Here is a 24,807-nt window from a genome sequence, read left to right on the forward strand (position 1 = left end):
AGAGGGTGAGGACTGGTATCCTGGTAGAGAGTGAGAACTGGTATCCTGGAAGAGGGTGAGGACTGGTGTCCTGGTAGAGGGTGAGAACTGGTGTCCTGGTAGAGGGTGAGGACTAGTATCCTGGTAGAGGGTGAGGACTGGTATCCTGGTAGAGAGTGAGAACTGGTATCCTGGTAGAGGGTGAGGACTGGTGTCCTGGTAGAGGGTGAGAACTGGTGTCCTGGTAGAGGGTGAGGACTGTTATCCTGGTAGAGAGTGAGAACTGGTAGGACTGCCTGGTAGAGAGTTGGGGATCGGTATCCTGGAAGAGGGTGAGGACTGGTATACTGGTAGAGGGTTTGGACTGGTATCCTGGTAGAGGGTGAGGACTGGTATCCTGGTAGAGGGTGAGTACTGGTATCCTGGTAGAGGGTGAGGACTGGTATCCTGGTAGAGGGTGGGGACTGGTCTCCTGGTAGAGGGTGGGGATTAGTATCCTGGTAGAGGGTGAGAACTGGTATCCTGGTAGAGGGTTAGGACTGGTATCCTGGTAGAAAGTGACAACTGGTATCCTGGTAGAGGGTGAGGACTGGTATCCTGGTAGAAGGTGAGGACTGGTATCCTGGAAGAGAGTGAGAACTGGTATCCTGGTAGAGGGTGAGAACTGATATCCTGGTAGACGGTGAGAACTGGTGTCCTGGTAGAGGGTGAGGACTGGTATCCTGGTAGAGGGTGATGACTGGTGTCCTGGTAGAGGGTTAGAACTGGTATCCTGGGAGAGGGTGGGGACTGGTATCCTGATAGAGGGTGAGAACTGGTTTTCTGGTAGAGGGTGGGGACTGGTATCCTGTGAGAGGGTTTGGACTGGTATCCTGGTAGAGGGTGGGGACTGGTATCCTGGTAGAGGGTGAGGATTGGTATCCTGGTAGAGAGTGAGAACTGGTATCCTGGTAGAGGGTTGGGACTGGTATCCTGCAGTAGAGGGTGAGGACTGGTATCCTGGTAGAGGTTGGGGACTACTATTCTGGTAGAGGGTGAGGACTGGTCTCCTGGTGGAAGGTTGGGGCTGGTATCCTGGTAGAGGGTTGGGACTGGTATCCTGGTAGAGAGTGAGAACTGGTATCCTGGTAGAGGGTAGGGACTGGGGCCCGGAGAAGGCATGAAGGGGTGAAAAATGGCGTTGTGGCATTTCATAGGAAGAAATTTCATAGAAAGATATTTCATAGATAGGACATTTCATAGATAGGACATTTCATAGATAGGACATTTCATTGATAGAACATTTAAAAGATAGCACATTTCATAGATATGACATTTCATGGATAGGACATTTCATAGATAGGGCATTTCNTAAACCAACTGTACTGCACCTGTAGGGTTCCTTAATAAACCAACTGTACTGCACCTGTAGGGTTCCTTAATAAACCAACTGTACTGTACCTGTAGCGTTTCTTTTTAAACCAACTGTACTGCACCTGTAGGGTTCCTTAATAAACCAACTGTACTGCACCTGTAGGGTTCCTTAATAAACCAACTGTACTGTACCTGTAGGGTTCCTTATTAGACCAACTGTACTGCGCCTGTGGGCTTCCTTGTTAAACTAACTGTACTGCACCTGTAGGGTTCCTTGTTTAACCAACTGTACTGCACCTGTAGGGTTCCTTATTTAAACAACTGTACTGTACCTGTAGCGTTTCTTTTTAAACCAACTGTACTGCACCTGTAGGGTTCCTCGTTTAACCAACTGTTGTAATGTAATAATCCTGTTCTGCCTCCTCTATGTACACTTTGTACAATTCTGTACAAACAAAAATATTAATTTTACTCGAGGGATATACAGGGTTTCTCACGAAAAATGACAGTTGGTAAATAATTTTGAATGTCTTCTTTCCTATACTGCAATAGATATTAAAGATTTTTAGCCTTTTTTCGTTCAATAAAATCTTTTACTAAAATATATTTTACTTTGAAATCAATTTTACTGTAATATGACTACCATTAAATATTCTTATTATTCTCTTTGGTATTAAACAACTTGAGTAATTATGTAAGAGGACATTTTAAATTATACACTAACTGTCATGTTTCGTGGGACACCCTGTAGTATTCAGTTACATATATAACAGACAGGAAATTCAGTGATATAAAAATGAATTATTTTAGTGGCGTTAAAGCTAATAGTTTGACTTGATTTAGAATTGGGATTTTATAAAAAAATGTAATAAGAACCTTTATAGTTTAAATCATGTTGATTTAATACAACTAAAGCATCATGTTTTGCTTCCAATACATATTCAGATAAAAATGTAATGTATAAGGTTCAGACTTGCCTTCCTCTATTCTTCTTCCCGTAGTTGCCTGGCTTACAATCACTTTGATGCCTTGAACCTGAAACAAAGTCAGGTTCATCAAACCAGAAGCATAACAATTAGAAGATAAAGGATTTGATTACTTGCCGAATTACAAAAGATCGAAAGACAAAATTCCGACGTTACATTTGCCGGAATTATATTTGCCCGAACCTACAAAATCCCGAAGTTGCAAACAGTGTTAAACAGATCGAATTTGTTTTAGTTCATTATAATTTACTTATTTTACGTCATTACCAAGGCTGTTTGTGTATTCTCCTGGAGAGCACTGCTGGCAATCCTTAGCACCGAACTGGTCTGAGAATGTTCCCTGAGAGCAGAGCTGACAAAGGGACGCTGTGTTTCGGTACATACCCGGAGGACAGGCGATACACGTGTTATCTCTAGCTTCCCAACCTTCAGGACACATCCCAGCTGTCAGAGTTTTCTTTACCGGAGAACAGTCAGGAATGAATCTGTTTATCTTCCAATCTATTCTTCTGGATGAACAGAGATATGTTGGGGGACGGTAGCTGAACTTCTGGTAGAACACATGACCTCTTTCACAGACTGGAGTACACTTCTTACTGTCTTTTCTATCAATACATGCCATTCGACCGTTTGGAACCGTTGGGACGTCGTGGCATTGCTGAGGTATCTGCAGGTGCCGAGGCGAGGGAACAGCGATAGGTGGCGGTAGATGCTGCTGGGGATTGTAAAATTTTCTGGAACTAGGTTTCGGGGTTTTATGATAGTGAGAAATTTCTCTTTGTTTAAGAGTGATCGTGAATCCACATCTAGCTCTGTTTCCGTCTCCGTCTGCAGCCTGGTAGAGAACATGATGGCGACCCTCGGAGAAATAATGTCCAGGAAGATATGAGGCCATCACGTGTTGGATTGCAACATTATCCTTAAATACAGGTTCCTCCCAAGTTATCCTTTTTATCTTTTGTCCTCTCTCCAGGTGGTCGACGAAGGAGTGGGGACAGCTCACTACTCGAGGAGGTTCTGTATCCTTCACGTGTATTACCATTTGTTAGGATGCTGTTTGGTTGGATCCTGGGCTCCGAGCTTTGAATTCCAGGACGTGACGTCCTAGTTTCATCTCTCCCTCCAACTGCTTTGCCCAACTTGGATTTGACTCAACATACCTAAGATTATTAATTAACTGTAGATCAGAAGACATTTTTTGGTTTAAAGAAAAAATTGGTTTCTTGTGATTTAAGGATTAGAATTATTGAAAATTGTCCCGTTTGTTCACCTTTCAGTTGTCTGGTTCATTAACTTAATGTTTGAATAATGGAGCATAGAACATAAAGGTGGTCCAGAAGGCACCATTCAGGAAAATAGGTATTTGATTTAGTAAAGCATGAGAAATATAATCAAAAACGGAGTTGCTAAGACTTAATAATTGTGCATGAAGTTGAAATATTTTACCTGAACCAATCAACATTGGTTTTAGGTTGAGGAAACATAACATAAACCGAAGACGATCCTTGGGGCAAAGGTTTGGTTTGGTCTGATGGACACATTATAAATGGTGGCGGGAAATCTGAGACACAAGATGGAGGTCCTTCAAAATACTTCCATTCCTCTTTTCCACCACACTTAGCGTGCCTGTAAGTAAGAATGAAAGCTGAAAGATGCGTAAATATGCTTAAATAAAATGTAACCTTAAAAGGAACTGAACAATTGACTTAAACTCTAGTTTTCTGATTCTTATAACATTCAAACCTGATTTTGTTGACCTATCTATAACTATAGATTCTGTTAGATTAAGCATGGTCAACGCTTTGAAGGTTTACATCATCAGGTTGCAAAGATGTTTGTTTGAGGCAAGTGTTCAATTCTTTTAATTTAAGAATTAAAAGATTAATCATATAAATGTTATCCTTACCTTGATCCGCTTAGCTTATATCCAGAATTGCAGAGAAATTCACACTTTGTATTTAATGGGTTCGGTCCTCAAACATATTTTATATTTAATCATACATTCTATTTTGTATCTACATCTTATACATGATTTATGGCATGAACACTTTTTGTCTGAAAATTGAATATAAAGCTTCTTGCTGGACATATCTGATCTTTCAGATTACATAAACTGTTAATTCTAATTCTGTGTAACCCCCTGGCCCCCCTTGTTTTTGTCTAACCAAACCAGTTATGATTATTTAATAATTAAGAAATGAAACCATCTTTATAGAATCTTATAATAAATCTTAGAAAGAATTGAATAAATCAACCCCTAGATGTAAGATATGGTGGGACAATAAAAAGTTCTTGCCCTCATAACTAGGATCGCAGTCATATCAGGGAGAGAGGGTTCTAAATCGTCCGTCAACTTTATCATTTGGTTTAATGAAGACGGTTAAATCTGCTATACTAGGATTTATAGAGTACTCCGGTTTAACAATCTGAGTGATCTAACTAAACATTAATCATATCTTATCAGTCTAGTCAGGGGAGGATTTACTATCAGCATGTTAAGATCTAGGTTAGATTTATTTCTCCAATTACATATTTATATTCCAATTAATCGGTTGGATTTGACATATCGAGGTTATTTACCTGATACACAATTTGTCGGCTCAACCCTTCCATTGGTTGGTTGGAAAAGCTGAGGACAGGTGAGAGGACGACATTCACCCTCGTCCCCTCGCCACCCTCCGTCCTCCATACATTTTTTCCTGGAGTCAGAGACAGGTTTAAACCCTTTCCTGCACTTCATCATACACTTGGTTCCAACCTCATATCCAAGACTAGTCCTTCTCCGGGTACACTTGTAGAATCCAAACCTTGGTCCTAGTATACGAGGACACATTATTTTCTCAATCTGAACACACGTCCTTCCATCAGGTCCTAGTTCGTGGTCAGCCGGGCATCCACATATATATCCACCCTGTCAATGTCTATGATTATTGAAGAATGAATAAAGTATAAACGTGCTCTCGTTGTTTTTCTGGACCAATAATCCCCGCCACACCTTTTTAAACAGAGCAACCTTCCGTTATTATCCTTACAGGTTAGATTAGTTTAAAATATAGAGATAGTTCTGGGAGGTTGCTATTTTTAAGAAAGAGGGGTGCACATTACACATCAAATTTCGTATATTCTTTGTTAATGTTTAAAATATTCAAAATTATCATTAACATTCCTCAACATTTGTACACGAGTGAGAGCATCCACCATTTTGTTTTGTACACTCGTTCAGATCTCCGCATGTTAGTTTATCATAGAGAAGCTGAAACCCCTTCCGGCAATCACACCTCCGACCACCAGGGAAGTTCCAACAAATCTGATCACAACCACCATTAGACTCCGTACACTCGTCAATATCGACACAGATAGATTGATTGTGAGGATGGGAGAGAAATCCTCTCTTACAGAGACATTCTCTACCCCCTGGAGTGTTTTTACAATCCTAACAAAAAATATGTAGATTTTTGAAATATTTATGATCTTTTTATTTTCAAAAATCTAACCTGTTCACAACCTCCATTATTAATCTTGCATTCATCGATATCCTCGCATTGACCTCCCTGGAGTACAAAACCAGACCTGCATTCACATCTATGTCCTCCTGGAGTATTGATACAGGTCTGATCACAACCTCCGTTGTCCTCTGCACATTCATCTCTATCCTCGCATTTAGTTTCATCCTCAGGGTGAAGATTAAACCCTGATTCACACCTGAAATAAGAACACGCTAAAATATATATGTAGATTGTAGATATATCATATATTATATATAATATTGGGCCCGATTGAAAACAAACAATAAAATGTATGAAAAGAAAAATAAATTCATTTAAGAAGATACATGTAGATTGTGGGATAATTAGACACATTCTTAATGGTACCCAACACTCAACTTAAAGCTTGACACTTTTAATATCTGGAAGATTTAGGTTCTGATTACCCCTAATCCCCCCGCACCCCGATCCCTACCTATCCTGTTAAGGAGATGAATACATAATCCTGCGGGTTCAGAACCAAATAGGAATTCAGGTCTCAGGGTAGATATCATTACTCAGGAGCAGACAAACCCTTGTCAACCATATTTATTTCACTTCAAGTAAACTGCATAGACATAGAGTCAAACCCATCCTAGAATCCCATTCATTCATAGACATTGAGTTAAACTCATTCTAGAATCCTATTCATTTATAGACCTGGATTTAAACTCATTCAAGAATCCTATTCATTTATAGACCTGGAGTTAAGCTCATCCTAGAATCCTATTCATTTAAAGACATGGAGTCAAACCTAGGAGTTAAATTCATCGTAGAATAATACTATTTATTTATAAACATAGTTACACTAATCCTAGAATCCTATTCATTTATTGGCGTGCAGCCATATTTATCGTAGGATCCTATTCATTTATAGGAATGGAGCCATATTCATCGTAGGATCCTATTCATTTATAGACATACTAGCCTTAGAGGGCGCTTCGCGCTCATCTTCTAAATTAAATGTGAACATGTTCTCTTTGTGAACATCGTAAAACAAAACAAAAATAATTCGCGGATTTTCACAAAAAAAATTCTGTGGATTTTCAATATTTTCAAAAATTTAATGAGGATCGAATTTTGATGGAGACAAATATTTGAAATTTTGATCATTCATAAACCTTCCCTGGGGTCCCTAGATGTCCCACAAAAAATGTGGGCCCGATCGGTTCAGCCGTTTTGACGTTTATTGGATACAAACAAACAGACAGCCAAACAGACAGACAAGCCAAATTTATATATAGATGGAGTCATACTCATCCGACCTAGAATCCTTTTATTTGTAGACATGGAGTCATAATCATCCTAGAATCCTCTTCATTTACGTACATACAATATACATGGAGTCATAATCATCCTAGAATCCTCTTCATTTACGTACATACAATATACATGGAGTCATAATCATCCTAGAATCCTCTACATTTACGTACATACAATATACATGGAGTCATAGTCATCCTAGAATCCTCTACAGTTATAGACGTGGAGTTATATTCATTCTAGAATCCTCTACAGTTATAGACAAGGAGTTATATTCATTCTAGAATCCTCTACAGTTATAGTCAAGGAGATATATTCATTCTAGAATCCTCTACAGTTTTAGACAAGGATTTATATTCATTCTAGAATCCTCTTTATTTTACGTATATACATATTACATATCCTAGACTTATATTATTCTTCATTTATCCATTTAAAGGAGTAATTCTAATTCTAGAATCCACTTCAATTTACATCAAACATCATGGTCATTGTAATCTTAGAATTTTCTTGATTTAGATGTATTATAATGATTTCATTGTCTTTTATATACATTCAATTTCTATTCCTAAAATTATTGTACAATTTGTAAAGAAACAAAATACAAAAAATAAAGCTGATAGTTAAAATTTGCAGCAAAAAAGATATTTCTTATCAAATAAATAAGCTTTAGGTCCGATTCGATTAGTTTTTGTTGAATAAAATATTATGGCTAATTGTATAACGAAGATATAAAGAATTTGATGGATTGGAGTGCGTAAGCGGCATATTTGTAGTTGATCCTCATCGCAATCCTTATTTGTCATCCTTAATTTATCCATGGATATTCAAACCTTTTACGGAGCAGATTTTAGTTTTGGGTTCTCATCCACCATAATAACATGATTAGGGGTAATCTGGATTATTACAATAATTTCTAGTATTGGAGGCCATTTTTAGGAGGAAGGAAGAGCAATTTCTAGTATTGGAGGCCATTTATTGGAGGGGAGGGAGGATTTCTAGTATTCGAGGCCATTTCTAGGAAGAAGGGGAGGGATTTCTAGTATTTAAAGCAANAATTTCTAGTATTCGAGGCAATTTATAGGAGGGACCAATTTATAGTATTTGAGGCCATTTATAGGAGGGGGGCTTAATAAAAGGAGAGTTTATCTAAAAGAAGTTATATGAGATGCTTAAAACGGATAATTTATACATGAAGCCTTGTATGAATATTGAATATGAATATGAGCGTGAATACTGCTCGCAGTATAGTAAAGAGAGCCGGCTTATCTTGGTCTTGGTAAGTTTGCACAGACCTTGTTTAGAGTCCGAACTAATTATAAGATTCCAAAAGAAGGAGTGACTCATACATACCACCCACTCAATTCCTTACAAGTCTTCCTGAGTAGTCTGCTAAAAAATCTATTATTTTTCTACGCTAAAATATTATTTAGGGGGTTGACATCTTTAACCATCGAATAGTCGTATAGCACTTAGGCTGTCATACAATCAGCCATATTTCACTTTTTTATTATTTTTTTATCTCTTTTTTTGCAAACTTTTAATTATATTTTATGAGTTATATATTTATATAAGCGTAAAATTATCCGTTTTGTAGAAAACTATAGTTTAATTTATTTTAAAAATCTAGTTTATACAAAAACGTTATTTTTTATTGCAAGGTACCTGTAAAAACTATTAATTTTAAACCCATAATGGTTTCTTGATGCAAGAATTCAAATTCGTAGTTTTTGTTAGAACGCAAAGCTGTATTAGTAACCATGATCATATTAATTTAATGTTCGGAAAACTCATAGATTTTATCAAAAAAATCTTAATTTCATTAAAATTAACTCTCCATGAAATTTTGAGACTGTATTCCACCCAATTAAAGCAGATAAGTCTGTTAAGTCCTGTTAATGCAAGATTTGACCAGAATGGGTTTAGATCGTATTAAACCTGAAGTTTGCAGTCTGCAATGCAATTGAAATCTTTATTTAAATGGATTCTTTCCATAACAGTAGTGCAGACCTCCTACTTTATTCTATTCATTCACAGAGCAATATTTCTAGTTGAAAACTGGGATATTTACTCTCGTGTAGAACTATATTTCTAGTTGAAAACTGGGATATTTACTCACGTGTAGAACTATATTTCTAGTTAGATACTGGGATATTTACTCACGTGTAGAACTATATTTCTAGTTGAAAACTGGGATATTTACTCACGTGCAGAACTATATTTCTAGTTAAATACTGGGATATTTACTCATGTGTAGAACTGTTTTTCTAGTTGAATACTGGGATATTTACTCACGTGTAGAACTGTATTTCTAGTTGCATACTGGGATATTTACTCACGTGTAGAACTATATTTTTAGTTGAATACTGGGATATTTACTCACGTGTAGAACTATATCTCTAGTTAAATACTGGGATATTTACTCATGTGTAGAACTATATTTCTAGTTGAATACTGGGATATTTACTCACGTGTTGAATTATATTTCTAATTGAATACTGATATATTTACTCACGTGTAAAACTATATCAGTATTCAATTAGAAATATTGTTCTGTGAATGAATACTGGGATATTTACTCACGTGTAGAACTATATTTCTAGTTAACTACTGGGATATTTATTCACGTGTAGAACTGTATCTCTAGTTGAATACTGGAATATTTACTCATGTGTAGAACTGTATCTTAGTTGAATACTGGGATATTTACTCACGTGAAGAACTGTATCTCTAGTTGAATACTGGGATATTTACTCATGTGTATAATTGTATCTCTAGTTGAATACTGGGATATTTACTCAAGTGTAGAACTGTATTTCTAGTTGCATACTGGGATATTTACTCACGTGTAGAACTATATCTCTAGTTGAATACTGGGATATTTACTCATGTGTAGAACTGTATTTATAATTGAATACTTAAGTATTTACTTACGTGTAGAACTATATTTCTAGTTGAGTACTGAGATATTTACTCACATGTAGAACTATATCTCTAGTTGAATACTAAAATATTTACTCACGTGTAGAACTATATTTATAGTTAAATACTGGGATATTTACTCACATGTAGAACTATATCTCTAGTTGAATAGTTAGATATTTGCTCGCATGTAGAACTATATTTCTAGTTAAATACTGAGATATTTATTCACGTGTAGAACTGTATCTCTAGTTGAATACTGGGATATTTACTCATGTGTAGAACTGTATTTATAATTGAATACTTAAGTATTTACTTACGTATAGAACTGTATTTCTAGTTGCATACTGGAATATTTACTCATGTGTAGAACTGTATCTTAGTTGAATACTGGGATATTTACTCACGTGTAGAACTGTATCTCTAGTTGAATACTGGGATATTTACTCATGTGTATAATTGTATCTCTAGTTGAATACTGGGATTTTTACTCACGTATAGAACTGTATTTTTAGTTGCATACTGAGATATTTACTCACGTGTAGAACTATATCTCTAGTTGAATACTGAGATATTTACTCACGTGTAGAACTATATTTATAGTTAAATACTGGGATATTTACTCACATGTAGAACTATATCTCTAGTTGAATAGTTAGATATTTGCTCACGTGTAGAACTATATTTCTAGTTAAATACTGGGATATTTATTCACGTGTAGAACTGTATCTCTTGTTGAATACTGGGATATTTACTCATGTGTAGAACTGTATCTTAGTTGAATACTGGGATATTTACTCACGTGTAGAACTGTATTTCTAGTTGAATACTGGGATATTTACTCACGTGTAGAACTTTATCTCTAGTTGAATACTGGGATATTTACTCATGTGTAGAACTGTATTTTTAATTGAATACTTAAGTATTTACTTACGCGTGGAACTATATTTCTAGTTGAGTACTGAGATATTTACTCACGTGTAGAACTATATCTCTAGTTGAATACTGAGATATTTACTCACGTGTAGAACTATATTTCTAGTTAAATACTGGGATATTTACTCACATGTAGAACTATATCTCTAGTTGAATAGTTAGATATTAGCTCACGTGTAGAACTATATTTCCAGTTAAATACTGGGATATTTACTCACATGTAGGTGAAGTACGACTGCCGGAAAAATTTAATATCAGCAGTTTGGACTTTGTTATCCTTTTTTTGTGAAGTTGTCACTAAGAATTTGAAAATCAATACTTACATGCAGGTTCTAGATCCGATTGTATTTACGCAGGTATGATGACATCCACCATTGTTTTCTGAACATTCGTTGATATCTATACATGTTAATCCATCCAGGAGAAATCCAGGATTACACATACACTCAAAACTTCCTGATATCCAACCTTAGTTTAAGCAGTTGTAATCAAAATGATTTCAATTGAGAACTTCAAATTTTTTTTTTAAATTTTGTTTCTGAAGGTTTTCTATTCCTAATAGATTAGTGCATTTTCCTCCGATACAAGGGTTAATCAAACATTCGTCTATATCTTTGCACTCTCCGTTCATCAGCTCAAACCCTGAAACCATTTAGGTTAATCATCTTATAATATCAATAATAGCTTGACGAAAAATATTTTTCCAGAAAAAATGCATAGTTTTTTTTTTATATTAATAAACACTTTTTTGGCCATTTAAGATATTGAGATAAAGGAGTTTTTTTCTTTCTAAATTTCCCTTTCTAATTTTATCATCCTTATATCTTTGCAACTTGATAGTGTGAACTTTCAAACTCTGACTATTTAATTCAGTCGAAATAATGTTACTGAGATATCAGGATTAGAAAAAAAGTTTTACATAATTAATCAGATCCTTTATAATATTTTACAAGCCCAATTTCCTCTCGCTTATAGATCAGAATATTTATATTTCTTTAAAGAATACTACAGTGAGAACCAGAAAATTTTGGAATAGGAAGGCGACATTATAGCAATATTAAAGTGTATTTGATGTTTTTACAAAGCAAATAGTTATACTAGTAACTTTTTAAATCACTTATTAAGTGAAATGGGTCTGTTTACTCTAAAATTTGCTGTGTCTCAAGTTTATTGGACAAAACAACACTTTACTTTTAAAGTCGTCTTCCCTTTCCAAAATTTTTTGGGTTTTACTGTAGAAGAAAGATAACCTGGATGACATGTGCAGTGGTGGGATCCAGGTAAATTAGAACAATCTCCATGTTGACCGCAAGGGTTGGAAACCAGACATTCATCAATATCATGACAACCTCCGTCCTTTCTCTCATATCCAGCTGGGCAGGAGCAATCATAATTTCCTAGATATATAAATAAGCCAGGATTTATTTTAATCCTCTAGTTTCCAGGAATGCAATATCATGTTTAAATTCCTACTTAGAAATCTATGTAGGAGAGTTACTATGTACTTACCTTGGTTTCTTCAATTGGAATTCAATAATTATGTCAATATTTAAACTTACGGAGTTGTCTTATTCATTAAAAACTCATTTACACACAAAAAAGTATAGAAGAGAAAAATTTATGTTCAATAGTTCAAATTGTGATCGAAAGTCAAAGCTTCCTAAGTTACTGGACCAAACTGCGAGAAGTAGCGGGAAACCTGGGAAAATGTTTTTAGTTTCCAATTATGTCAAGTAAAGTCTTGGTTTTTGGGTTCCCTGGAAAACAAAAGCCTGAAAATGGTAGAAACTTCCAAAAACCTATTATTTCTAAAACTTTTTTCCACAGGACTTTTATTTCAAACTTTATGATTATATTTCCAAAAAAAAAATTCTAATTTTCTTTCAACCCACTTTTCTTTTTTATTTGATATCTTCTGTATATTGAATTTTACCCATTATATTGATGCAGACTCCCACTCCGCAAGGATTGGATACAATACACTCATCGATATCCAGACATGTTCCTTCCTCCTCATAATATCCAGGTTCACATTCACAATCATATCCACCCTAAATATGGATTTATACAAATTGTTTTAACAAAAATTTACTACATTCTTAAGCTATAAAACCCGCTAGTTAAAAGATGAGAGTCCATTTTTAACCGATGTCTTACTTTTTGACCATTTTTATATCTTTCTAAAATATCTGACAATAAGAAAATATTTTGTTGGACGTTTTATGTTTGGAGATACTCAAAATTTTAATTATAATTTTGGTTTGGAAATTCTCGAATGTAAATCATAAATTACAAGCTGAAGTGCCCGGAGTTTCACGTGGAATTTTAAAAACACAGGACATTTTTTTTTTAAATTTCAAATTTTGAAGAAAACAAATATTGATTTTTTAGCCTATGTCACCCCCGGGTACCGGGTACCCATGGGTTTCCTAAAAAAAATCAGCTAACTTGGTATATATACGAACAAAGAGCTTTATTATATAGATAAAATTCACACCAAATCAGTAAATGACTAACATTAAATATTACATAAAACTGAATGAAAAACTTATATTTTCTTAAAATAATTGAAAAAACAAAAAAAATAATTGCATAAGTTTTTTTTCAAACCTAAATTTTGAGTAAAATCTGTTTTTGAGTGGCTCTCGCAAGTTTACGTTGTTAAATAAAAAATGTTAAACAGATTTTAAAAATGTCCAAAAATTTGACAACTGGTTGTTTAAAAACACTTTTAGTTGGAGATAGGGAAAGCTTGCTGGGACTAGACCGGAACGATTACATCTTATTTTTTTGTACCCATAATAATACAATCCTAACTGGTTGTATTACCTCCAGATTTGTACAGTTTCCATGAACGCAAGGATTTCCAATCATGCACTCGTCAAGATCCATACAAGAAAATCCAGTAAAACTAAAATTTAACTTTATCAAATTAAACTGTGTTCTTTAAATGCTGTTTAAAGGGATTTCAAGTTTGGTAAAGTGGCATTAAAGATTCAGATCAAAGAGATGAAAGAGATATTTTTGTTTTCAATCTGCTTGTTCCATGAAGCAATCTGTGAATTTATACAAAAAAAACGACCTCTAGTTCACCACTCTTGTTTCTCAACTAGAGTTTTTAAGGCACACTCTTTTAAGCAAAGAATCCTTCAATATTACGTGAACAATCCCTTTTTTGCAATTTTTTTTATATTATTTTAGTTTACCTGTAACCAGGTTGACACATGCATTCATAGCTTCCAGGTAGATTTGTACAGACCCCGACCTCGCCGCAAGGGTCATCCTCACACTCGTTCACATCACTGCATGATCCTTCGGTATATTCAAATCCCTAAACATGAGAACTATACGAGACAAAGATCACTGAAACAATATTTTACAGAGACACATTTTTATTGACTGGAGATGAAGGGTTGTGTAGATGTGTCTTGATTGTAACTTTAAGTACATTTGCCTGATTTACTTATAAAATATATATATAAAATATTCTTCAACCTGATTGTTAAGTTAAATATTCTTTAAAATCATTATCATAAACCTGATGGCAGCTGCATGTGTAACTTCCAGCAGTATTAATACAGTCTCCGTGTTCACACAATCCTTCCAACCTGGAGCATTCGTCATCATCCTCACATTCTCCAGTATCAGAGTCCAGATGGAACCCAACCTTATCAATTCAAAGAAGGATGAGTAATAAATTATTATTATTTTATTGAAAATATTTTATATAAAGTGGAAACCAGAAAACAGTGAAATTCTCGTCGTTATCTTTTTTCTTTTAATTATGAGATGTGGCTGGAGAGTTATTTTTTTACAAGTTTACAACCCAACTATTTATAAATATATCAGTTTCAACAAATTACAATATTTCTTGGTAAAAGAAAGAACAAAAGCGATATTCATTCCATAGTTTATGGAAGCGTTTTATATAAATAGTTTTTTTATGAGAAGCATTTTCTATGGTAGTGTTTTATTAGTGTAGCATTTTATATAGGTAGTGTTTTATTAGTGTAGCATTTTATATAGGTAGTGTTTTATTAGTGTAGCGTTTTTTATATAAATAGCGTATAGCGTTCTTCTAGGTACATTTTATACCTGACATCCGCACTCCATACTTCCTTCCTTGTTAATACATAACTGAGAACAACCTAACGGGAATTTAAAAATAAGAAGCAATTGAAATATTTAAATTATTGCTGCAAATTGAACATCAGAACGGCTGAACCGAAATGAAACCATTTTTTTCCGGAACAATTGGCATGATTGATATTTTCTTTTACACAGCAACGATTGAAACTAGAATTTATTTTATATTGTTCAGTCTCGTTTTAAATTAATAATCTCTAGACTCTAACTCTTACTTGAGTATGAAGTTGTGAATTCAAGGATCCGGTTTAAGATATTTTCAATGGTTTAGGTTAGATAGATTTACTTTAATCTTACCTCCATTGTCCACTAGACATTCATCAATATCCTCACATTCAACCCTGTCAGGACCCAGCATATATCCTTAATATACCACACTATACCTATACTGTCAGGACCCAGGTTATATCCTTAATATACCACACTATACCTATCTGTCAGGACCCAGCATATATCCTTAATATACCACACTATACCTACTGTCAGGACCCAGCATATACCCTTAATATACCACACTATACCGATACTGTCAGGACCCAGCATATATCCTTAATATACCACACTATACCTATACTGTCAGGACCCAGAATATATCCTTAAATTACCACACTATACCTATACTGTCAGGACCCAGCATATATCCTTAATATACCACACTATATCTATACTGGCAGGACCAAGGATATATCCTGAATATACCACACTATATCTTTACTGTCAGGACCCAGCATATATCGGATATCCTTAATATACCACACTATATCTATCTGTCAAGACCCAAGATATATCCTTAATATACCACACTTTGACTATACCTGTATTTTATATTGTATATTCACTACTGTAAGGCGCACGATCGAACGTTTCACGCGCAAAATACTCGCTCATCTATAAATACTTTTATGTTTAAAACCTGTGTCACAAGAGCAAAGATAAGATCCCTCTGTGTTAGTGCATGTCTGAGAGCAAACATTGTCAATCTCGCATTCATTAATGTCTACACAGCTTGAGTTCTGTAACATCTCAAACCCTCTCATGCACGCACAATGAGCAGAACCTAAACAGATGAAAGGTTTCACTTAGAGAAAGAACATAACTGGCTTTTTAAGCAGTTTATAGTTTAATTAAATAAATCGATTTTGCAAAAATTTTAGTTTTCCGAAAACAATTCTATTAGCAAATGAAAGTTTTAGAACATTTTCCTGTTACCTGGTACATTTATACAAAGTTGGGAGCAGTCATTGTTATCTGTCTCACACTCATTCACATCCTCACATTCCTTCCAGTCAGCTCCCAGTACATAACCAGCAGGACACATACAGAACACCTTACAACAGTACAGTACATAACCAGCAGAGCACCTTACAACAGTACAGTACATAACCAGCAGAACACATACAGAACACCTTACAACAGTACAGTACATAACCAGCAGAATACCTTACAACAGTACAGTACATAACCAGCAGAACACATACAGAACACCTTACAACAGTACAGTACAAAACCAGCATAGCACATACAGAACAACTTACAACAGTACAGTACAAAACCAGCAGGACACATCCAGAACACCTTAGAACGGTACAGTACATAAACAGCAGGACACATCCAGAACACATTACAACAGTACAGTACATAACTAGCAGAATACATACAGAAAACCTTACAACAGTACAGTAAATGGGAAAAAAAACATTAAGAATACTTTTAAATAGTTATGTACATGTACATATAGACTGTACATTACATAGCTAGCAGAAAAGAATTTTACAACTTTACATTAGTAGATTAAAGCAATAAATGATAAAACACTCTTTCTACCTGATTATAACTGTCAATACAGGTGTGAGAACATCCTCCATTGTTAACATTGCATCCTCCCACAGGTTTACATGTGTGCTCATCTCCACCTAGAAACATATCATGTTAATATTGCATCCTCCCACAGGTTTACATGTGTGCTCATCTCCACCTAGAAATATATCATGTCAATATTGCATCCTCCCACAGGTTTACATGTGTGCTCATCTCCCCCTAGAAATATATCATGTTAATATTGCATCCTTCCGCAGGTTTACACGTGTGCTCATCTCCACCTAGAAATATATCATGTTAATATTGCATCCTCCCGCAGGTTTACATGCTGTGCTCATCTCCACCTAGAAATATTACATTTTAATATTGCATCCTCCCGCAGGTTTACACGTGTGCCCATCTCCACCTAGAAATATAACATGTTAATATTGCATCCTCCCGCAGGTTTACATGTGTGCTCATCTCCACCTAGAAATATATCATGATAATATTGCATCCTCCCACAGGTTAATACGTGTACACCTAGAAATATATCATGTTTATATAGCATCCTCCCGCAGGTTCATAATTTGATTATTTTTTTTATCCTCCTACAGCTCGGGTTGTTGCGTTTGTTCGTCTCCGGCTAAAGTTAATTAATGTTAATATTGCATCCTTCTTCACGTTGTTCTGCCTTTTAGAGTAAAATATTAAAATTGCATCTTCCTAAAAGTTTATATTTTTTTTAGTCACTGTTTGAATTCTCTAATTGTTTTATTACAATCATTATATTTAGTCATCTAAATCTCAAACAGAATATTGTTTAAAACAAGGAATATCCACACTGTTGAGTGCATTAGTATAGAACTTTTATTTACAGTAATTTCTCTATTCCATTACATTTATATAATGATTTTTTGTTCAGTATAATTATTTGCTAAGAAATCCATTGCGAAACATTTCAATGTTCGAAGACATTAGCAGATATTTCCCATTAAAGAAATGCTCAAGATACTTTCGCAGAGAAACCGTAATTGAAAATAAACAGTTGCAAGAAACAAAACATTGATATCTAAGCTTCTATGGGAGCCGTTGTAAAACGGGCATTGTCATCTTTGCATGGATCGGGTAACTTAAAAAACTTTGCTTGCATTCCCTATAAACATGTTTTTAAATGAATGTTTTAGACTGATAAATGCGAAGAGAATAGAATATATATTAGAGTGGAATTTAGTCAATCCATCGGTATGAATTTTGTCAGTCCCTTTCAGCCTGAAATGGAGTTCAAACTGTACAAGTCATGTAAATGTTCACAAATGATATGCAGTAGAGTACATTAATACAGTATGTTCCCTAGACTATCCATTTCAATTTCGAATTTTTTAAAGCTGATAAATAAACTTTATAAAATGAATTAGCTGAATAAAAAACATAATTTGATTTATAGTTATAACAGAAAATCATCGTTTGTAAAGTGAAAAGCATAGAGTCTATGTGAAATGATCATTGGCCTATTTCATAATTTGAATTTCTTTTAATATTAATTTTCGATTTTCTATAAAATGATGTTCCAGGGCCCAAAAGGTTAAATAGCACAATTATGTGAAGTACACCTGCAGTATGGAAACAGTACAACAAAATGGCCGTTTTCCACTTTTTTTCTAGTAAATTCCACTCTAATATATATTCTATTCTCTTTGGATAAATGTTTGCATCAATACAGGTTTTATAAAAATAGAGCTTTAAACAATCAATGCAGGGTTGAGAAAGGAGAAGCCTGGAATATTCTTTGTGGGGGTAGATACAGTGTACATATATAGTGTTGCATTCATGAATACTTTTTAGGCAAAATTCATCAATGGAGAATAGAACAGCAATCATAAAAATGTCTTCTAAATGTAGTTAATGTACAAAGCAGTGACTTCATCTGCATTTCCTCATGTTTACTGCCCTGTTCAAACTTAACTGCACTACATGGTCTGCACAATGCAGGGAAAGTGTTGAACAGGCTTTTTATTCGTTATTTTATACTTTAAAGGGATTGAAGATGTAATTTCACGTGACCTTCCATTTGTAAAGTGGCGTGTCGGATTCACAACGGTACTCTTTAAACCATTGTCTGATCAAGGATGCACCAAATATCAATCATATTCTCTTCGGAAGATGGTAATTTTTAATTTTTAATCGTGCATTTCTGCTTTAGAAACGATACAGAAGAAAATGTCAGAATTAAACACTCTCCACACATTTTTGATCATATAATTGTTTGATGCAAGATTTTAACTCTGACACAAAGAAATATGAATATTGAATATGCATATTGCAAAGCTCTGAATAATATACAAACTACGGGGATATCACCATGAACCTTTGTGCCATAGATTAATAACAACACAGATAAACCACTAGAAGTCGTCTTTTCAAGATTTAGGGGTTTTTCGTTCACAATCCTTGAGACAGAAGCCCAAAGAAGTTCCGCACAGCAGCTTTGAATTACAAGACAGAGAGAGAGCATGCGCTGCCTGCGCGGAACTCTTTTGTGCTTCTGCCTTAGGGTTATTGTGAACGAAAAACCCCTAAATCTTGAAAAGACGACATCCAGTGTTCTATCTGTGTTGTTATTATTTATGCTTTGTACATTCACTGTACAGTTTACACTAAAGTCGCATACTGCATACTTGTATATAATTTATTGAATTTCTTGTAAAACAGGGATCAGATTTTATGAAAAGCGAGAAGTAGTTGAATATCGTACTGCCAATTCAACCAGTTCAATGCTTTGCCGGGTCATGAAGCAGAAGAAAACTGATTCAACTTAGTCTACGTTGTTCATCCCAGGGTTATATTTGCTTACCTAGTGAGGTTCCAGGTAGATTATCACAACCACATTGATAACTTCCTTCTGTGTTTTCACAGGAATCCTAAAAATACAGTGAACAAAAAATAGGAATACAGGAACTATAAACGAGAATACAGAAGTGCTATAAAGCAAACATACGAGAGTGCTAAACAAATATATAGAAGTCCTAAACAAGAATAGAGAAATGAAAAGCACAAATATAAGAGTGCTAAACAAGAATACAGAAGTCCTAAACAAGAATAGAGAAATAAAAAGCAAAAATATAAGAGTGCTAAACAAGAATTCTTAAGTGCTATAAAGCAAGAATATGAGATGCTAAACAAGAATATAGAGTAATAAAAAGCAAAAAATGAGAGTGCTAAACAAGAGTAGAGTAATGTGAAGCAAGAATATGAGAGTATAAACAATAATAGGGTAATAAAAAGCCAAAATATAAGAGTGCTAAACATGAATACAGAAGTGCCATAAAGAAAGAATATGAGATGCTAAACAAGAATATAGAGAAATAAAAATTAAAAATATGAGAGTGCTAAACAAGAATAGAGTAATGTAAAGCAAGATTATGAAAGAGATAAACAAAAAACATAAGCTTTAAATCAGAATTTGAGGATGAAATCAGAATGCAGGAGTTCTATGCAGTAAGTGAGAATACAGTATATAATTCTTAACTAAAATTTAGGATCCTTTAACATACAGTTATAAAGAACAACTTTGCTCTGAGAACAAAATCATATGATACATGATGATCTAAAGATCACATTGATAAACCTTTACCTGACATGGTCCATGCCCATTGTTTAGTAAACATTCGTTAACATCAAGACAGGTTTTCTCATCAAGAAGACTATACCCAGAGCCACACTCACATAAGAAGGTTCCTGGCCTGAACATTGAAATAAATTTATTTAGATACTTACAAATTATTAGTTTTTAATGAAAATTTAATTCTTGTTAATCTGTTTCTACCTGTTAATGCAGATTTGTGAACAACCACCATTGTTTTCCTTACATTCATCAATATCTTCACAGGTGTCTCCATCCTTAGCCAGGTAGAATCCCTCGTGGCAGGAGCAAACCGGTTTTCCATCCTCCATGTAGCACAGCTGATCACAGTTCCCAACACCATCCTTTAAATATTTATTTGATATTTAAATGTTTTACATGTTAAACAGAAAGGGAAAGATCATCAAGTGAAATGAAATACTGAGAACTCGATTCATTTTAATTCACCTGGCAGATGTTATCTAGAGGAAGACTATTTTTGATCAATTCACACCGAGGTTGCTTTCCAACCCATCTGAGATTACTGCAGAAAAGGGAATCAATTCTATCATCTACCAGTTCAAAACCAGTCTAACAATCATTATATAAATACAAAAGATCCTTTATTCTAAAATCTAAAAACATAGTTTTAATGTGGTTCTAAATATTTTCCGATCTATTTAATAAATACAATTTGTATTTATATCCCTGGCATTTATAGGTGACAACAGAATATTTTCTTGAGAGTTCTACGTTTGTTCTACTTGCATCATAACCTGAAATATAATTATTGAACTAAATGAAAAATAAATATAAAAATGAGGTAAAAACTTACCAGCTATTTCGGCATTTTTTATTGTTGGGGCACTCTGGAAGTTTTCCATACAAGTTGCATCAAGTGACATAATATCAACCTCATACAGAAGAAAGAAGTTTTGTCTGAAGCTGCTACCAGTTGATCCTATCTCTTCCAGAAATATCCCTGATCCTTCTTCTTCCGCCCCAGAGGACTCAAAATATAGATCTTCGTCATCAAATGTATTTTCGAAGCTTTCATGAACTGGTGTTTTCATTGTTGTTGGAGGGGTAAGTATTGTTTTCATGGTTGTTTGATAAGGAACTGCAGCTGGTGCTGAAATTATTCCAGATGATTCTAGTTCATCTTCATCATCAGTGACTTTATACCCAGATCCCTCAATCCAGGATGAGGAATCTTCTACATCTTCCTTTAAATCGATTTCCTTGACTGGTTTCCTATTTTCATCATAATCTATGTCTTCCTTCCCTTCATCGATATCAATTTCATCCCCATCCTTTTCAGTGTAGACATCTTGGCTCTTCATATTCGGTTCCCCATCCTGATCAACACTATCTGGCTCTTCCTCATACTCTTCATAGTAGTCAGAATCTAAATCACTGTAAGAATCGACATCCCCAGAAGACTCATATAAGTCAGAATCTTTGGTTTCTTTTGCAACATGAACCTCAGTTTCACTATCAGACTTTTCATAAATATTTTGCTTAATTTCTAGTTCCTTTTCTTTTGCTCTACTCTCGTCATAGTCATCATAATGTTCATGGTCTTCATACTCATCCTGGCCAGAAGATTTATTCTTTTCTTGCTCATATCCACTGCTTTCAAAATCCTCTAAACTTGTGTTCTTATTAATTGCTGGCAAGTCATTGTCATTTTCTTTGCCATAATCATAGTTTTGCGTTTCATCATTTGTTTCTTCTTTGTATTCACTTTCATCGTTTTCTGTGACTTCTTTTTCATTGTCATAGATTTCATTGTCATAATCTTCTTCTTCATCTGCTTTAGTGATCTCTATGGGCTTTATTTCATTTGAATGCACTTCATTTTTTGTTTCTTCTCTGTATTCACTTTCATCTGTTTCTGTGACTTCATTTTCATTGTCATAGGTTTCATTGCCATAATCTTCATCTATTTCAGTGATCTCTAGAGGCTTTATTTCATTTGAATGCACTTCAGAAACCTGGGTTGTTTGTTCTTTCTTAACCTTTTCATTATCATCATCTTCATATTCTTCATCGTATTCTTTCTGGTCATTCTCATTTTCATATTCTCTATTGTTTTCAGGCGTGTCTTCATAATCCTCTACAGGTGAATTTTCCACATCTTCAGATGGATTGATATCAGCAATGTTGTTCCTGTTCTCAGCCTCTACTTTTAACTGGTCTCTATCTGTATTCACTTCTTCTGTCTCCACTTCCACCAAATCTTTTTCATTATTAAGATCATTTTCTTTAACCTCTACTTCCTGATACTCATCCTCATATTCACGTTCATCCTCATTTATCTCCTTTGCTTTGTTCTGTTTCTCACCATAGTCATCATACTCAGTAGAGTACTCTTGTTCATTATTCTGATTATATGCTTCCTCGGTATACTCTTCAATATTGTTTGTATCCCCAGAGTTCTCTTCTTGGGCTCCATAATCATAATCATAGTATGATGGACCATCTGCATCATTTGATTCATCAATGAAAGTAATATTATTATTATAATCACTATTATTGTACCTATTAGCATCATTATAAATATTATCCTTTTTTATTATTATTATTACTATTATTAATTTTGTCCCACTACACCTTCTTTGTACTCTCTCACTAAATTAATGAATAAATTAAAAACTATTTAAAACTAACGTTACTTTTAAACCCAACCCCTTGCTATTTGTTATAGATCTAGATAATAAATAGTCACAAAATACTCCTTACCTAAGCCAGGTGGCTGATCTGCCAGCATCAAATCCTTTATTTTTCTCTTCCCATCTCCTTTCTTTAATCTTCTCTTTTTCTTTCCGCCATTTTGTTTTTTCATCTTTTCTCCGTCCTTCATCTTTCCCTGATGAGATTGTGTTACCCTGGTGTGTATCATATTCTTTGCTTGCAGTTCCAATGAGTTTTCCAGATAAATTTGTTTCTCCTCCTGACAAAGTTGATTCAATCTCAAGATCTCAACTGAGACGAGGTTAACAAGATCAAAACAAGGTGGCGAATGATCCGGGATGAATCATAAATATGATTACCAAAGTTAGGGGGAGGGGGAGAGCCTTCCCTGCCCCCCCCCCCACCTCCTTTCCCACTGCTAAAGGAACTGAAGACGTAATTTCAAATGACTATCCATTTATAGAGTTTTTATTTCAAACAAGAAATTTATTGCCCATTTTTTTAAAAGAAGTCTTAGTTTGAAATTCTAAAAGAACTACATTAGGTTTAAAGATATAAATATTAGAAATTCTAAGTACGAGGAAAGTAATCAATCAGTTACTTTTTTTAAACTTCCTACCTTGTTACTTTTCCATTTATTCCTGTTTACGTGTCCCTTCCCGTGATGTAAAGATTTATTTAAGTGTTTGGATTGTTTTTCTGGTTTGGTCTCTCTGCAAACCGGGAGATCTGAAATCAGTACTCCGCCCACACACTTTCCTGTTTAAAACTAAAATTCAGAGAACTAAGGAGATGAGTTTTTGTCACAAACTCTAATCTTTAAATTCCTTTATATTTGCAACCCAATAATATCGTAGACCATTGATATTTCAAACTATGAGTTCTGATAGATCAAATAATCTAAGTTTGTCATATTAAAAGTTTACACAATCAGGTTGCGAAGATAAAGGGATTAGAAAATTTGAGTTTATGGCAAGTTCTCAATTTCTTTAAGTTTTTAATAAACAGAAAAATTGAAAATTTCTTTTAGCTGATGAGAATTCAAGTTTTCCTAACGTGGACCCGTGAAGCTTGAAACCAGAATTACAGGAAAATACCATCATTGATCCGATCTTAATCCCAGATCCGTTTTCTAAACTTCTTCTCCCGCACTTCAACCTTGCTCCACCAACATGCAGGAGATGCGTGAGAGAGAGAATGAATATAAAAATGTTTTTGATTATCATGTTTACGTGTTTACTGTTCCTTCTTCACTTGTGACCCATTATTCACTACGGGGCTAATTCCTTCACTAGTCTTTGTGTTCTTCAAGTTGATCAAGTGTGTTCCATTCCGACATATATATATATATATATTCTGAAACATTTACAAAAATACATTTTCTTACAAAAGAAATATTCTATGGAGTCTTTGGCACAAACACAATTCCTTTGTTAGAATCAAACACGTCTAAACCTAGAAAAACAATCTTATCTCTCATATTATTGATCAGGTTTACAGTGTATTAGTGGGAATTAGGTGTGCCCTTTTTCTTTCTAAATGGAGATACCTTAAACCGGAAATTTTAAAACGTCGACAATCC

The 24,807-nt window shown here is 34.6% G+C and overlaps 3 protein-coding genes across 3 annotated transcripts; all 3 read right to left on the reverse strand.

Moving 5' to 3' along the window:
• Positions 1-1,374: 1,374 nt before the first annotated feature.
• Positions 1,375-3,372, reverse strand: LOC111708775 (uncharacterized). Its single transcript, XM_023482246.1, has 3 exons — positions 2,586-3,372; positions 2,310-2,367; positions 1,375-1,777 (listed from the first exon to the last, which is right to left on the reverse strand). Exons 1-3 carry the CDS (start codon positions 3,358-3,360, stop codon positions 1,642-1,644), a joined length of 969 nt encoding a protein of 322 aa, XP_023338014.1. The 5' UTR covers positions 3,361-3,372; the 3' UTR covers positions 1,375-1,641.
• LOC111708776 (fibrillin-2-like) lies at positions 3,344-23,082 on the reverse strand. Its single transcript, XM_023482247.1, has 25 exons — positions 23,073-23,082; positions 21,364-23,013; positions 21,237-21,304; positions 20,997-21,119; positions 20,733-20,893; positions 20,541-20,649; positions 19,761-19,827; positions 16,934-17,022; positions 16,319-16,436; positions 16,023-16,166; positions 15,407-15,472; positions 15,059-15,111; positions 14,502-14,630; positions 14,170-14,294; positions 13,793-13,874; positions 12,897-13,014; positions 12,214-12,360; positions 11,519-11,605; positions 11,287-11,419; positions 5,813-6,020; positions 5,485-5,751; positions 4,899-5,229; positions 4,225-4,291; positions 3,765-3,944; positions 3,344-3,478 (listed from the first exon to the last, which is right to left on the reverse strand). The coding sequence occupies exons 1-25, from the start codon at positions 23,080-23,082 to the stop codon at positions 3,364-3,366; spliced, it is 4,647 nt and encodes a 1,548-aa protein (XP_023338015.1). The 3' UTR covers positions 3,344-3,363.
• A 42-nt stretch (positions 23,083-23,124) lies between these two features.
• Positions 23,125-24,577, reverse strand: LOC111708777 (uncharacterized). The gene is made up of 4 exons (XM_023482249.1): positions 24,277-24,577; positions 23,845-23,984; positions 23,274-23,484; positions 23,125-23,162 (listed from the first exon to the last, which is right to left on the reverse strand). Exons 1-4 carry the CDS (start codon positions 24,449-24,451, stop codon positions 23,125-23,127), a joined length of 564 nt encoding a protein of 187 aa, XP_023338017.1. The 5' UTR covers positions 24,452-24,577.
• Between the last annotated feature and the right edge of the window lie 230 nt (positions 24,578-24,807).

Source organism: Eurytemora carolleeae, unplaced genomic scaffold (genome assembly GCF_000591075.1).
Source record: "Eurytemora carolleeae unplaced genomic scaffold, Eaff_2.0 scaffold908, whole genome shotgun sequence".
Lineage (NCBI taxonomy): Eukaryota > Metazoa > Arthropoda > Copepoda > Calanoida > Temoridae > Eurytemora > Eurytemora carolleeae.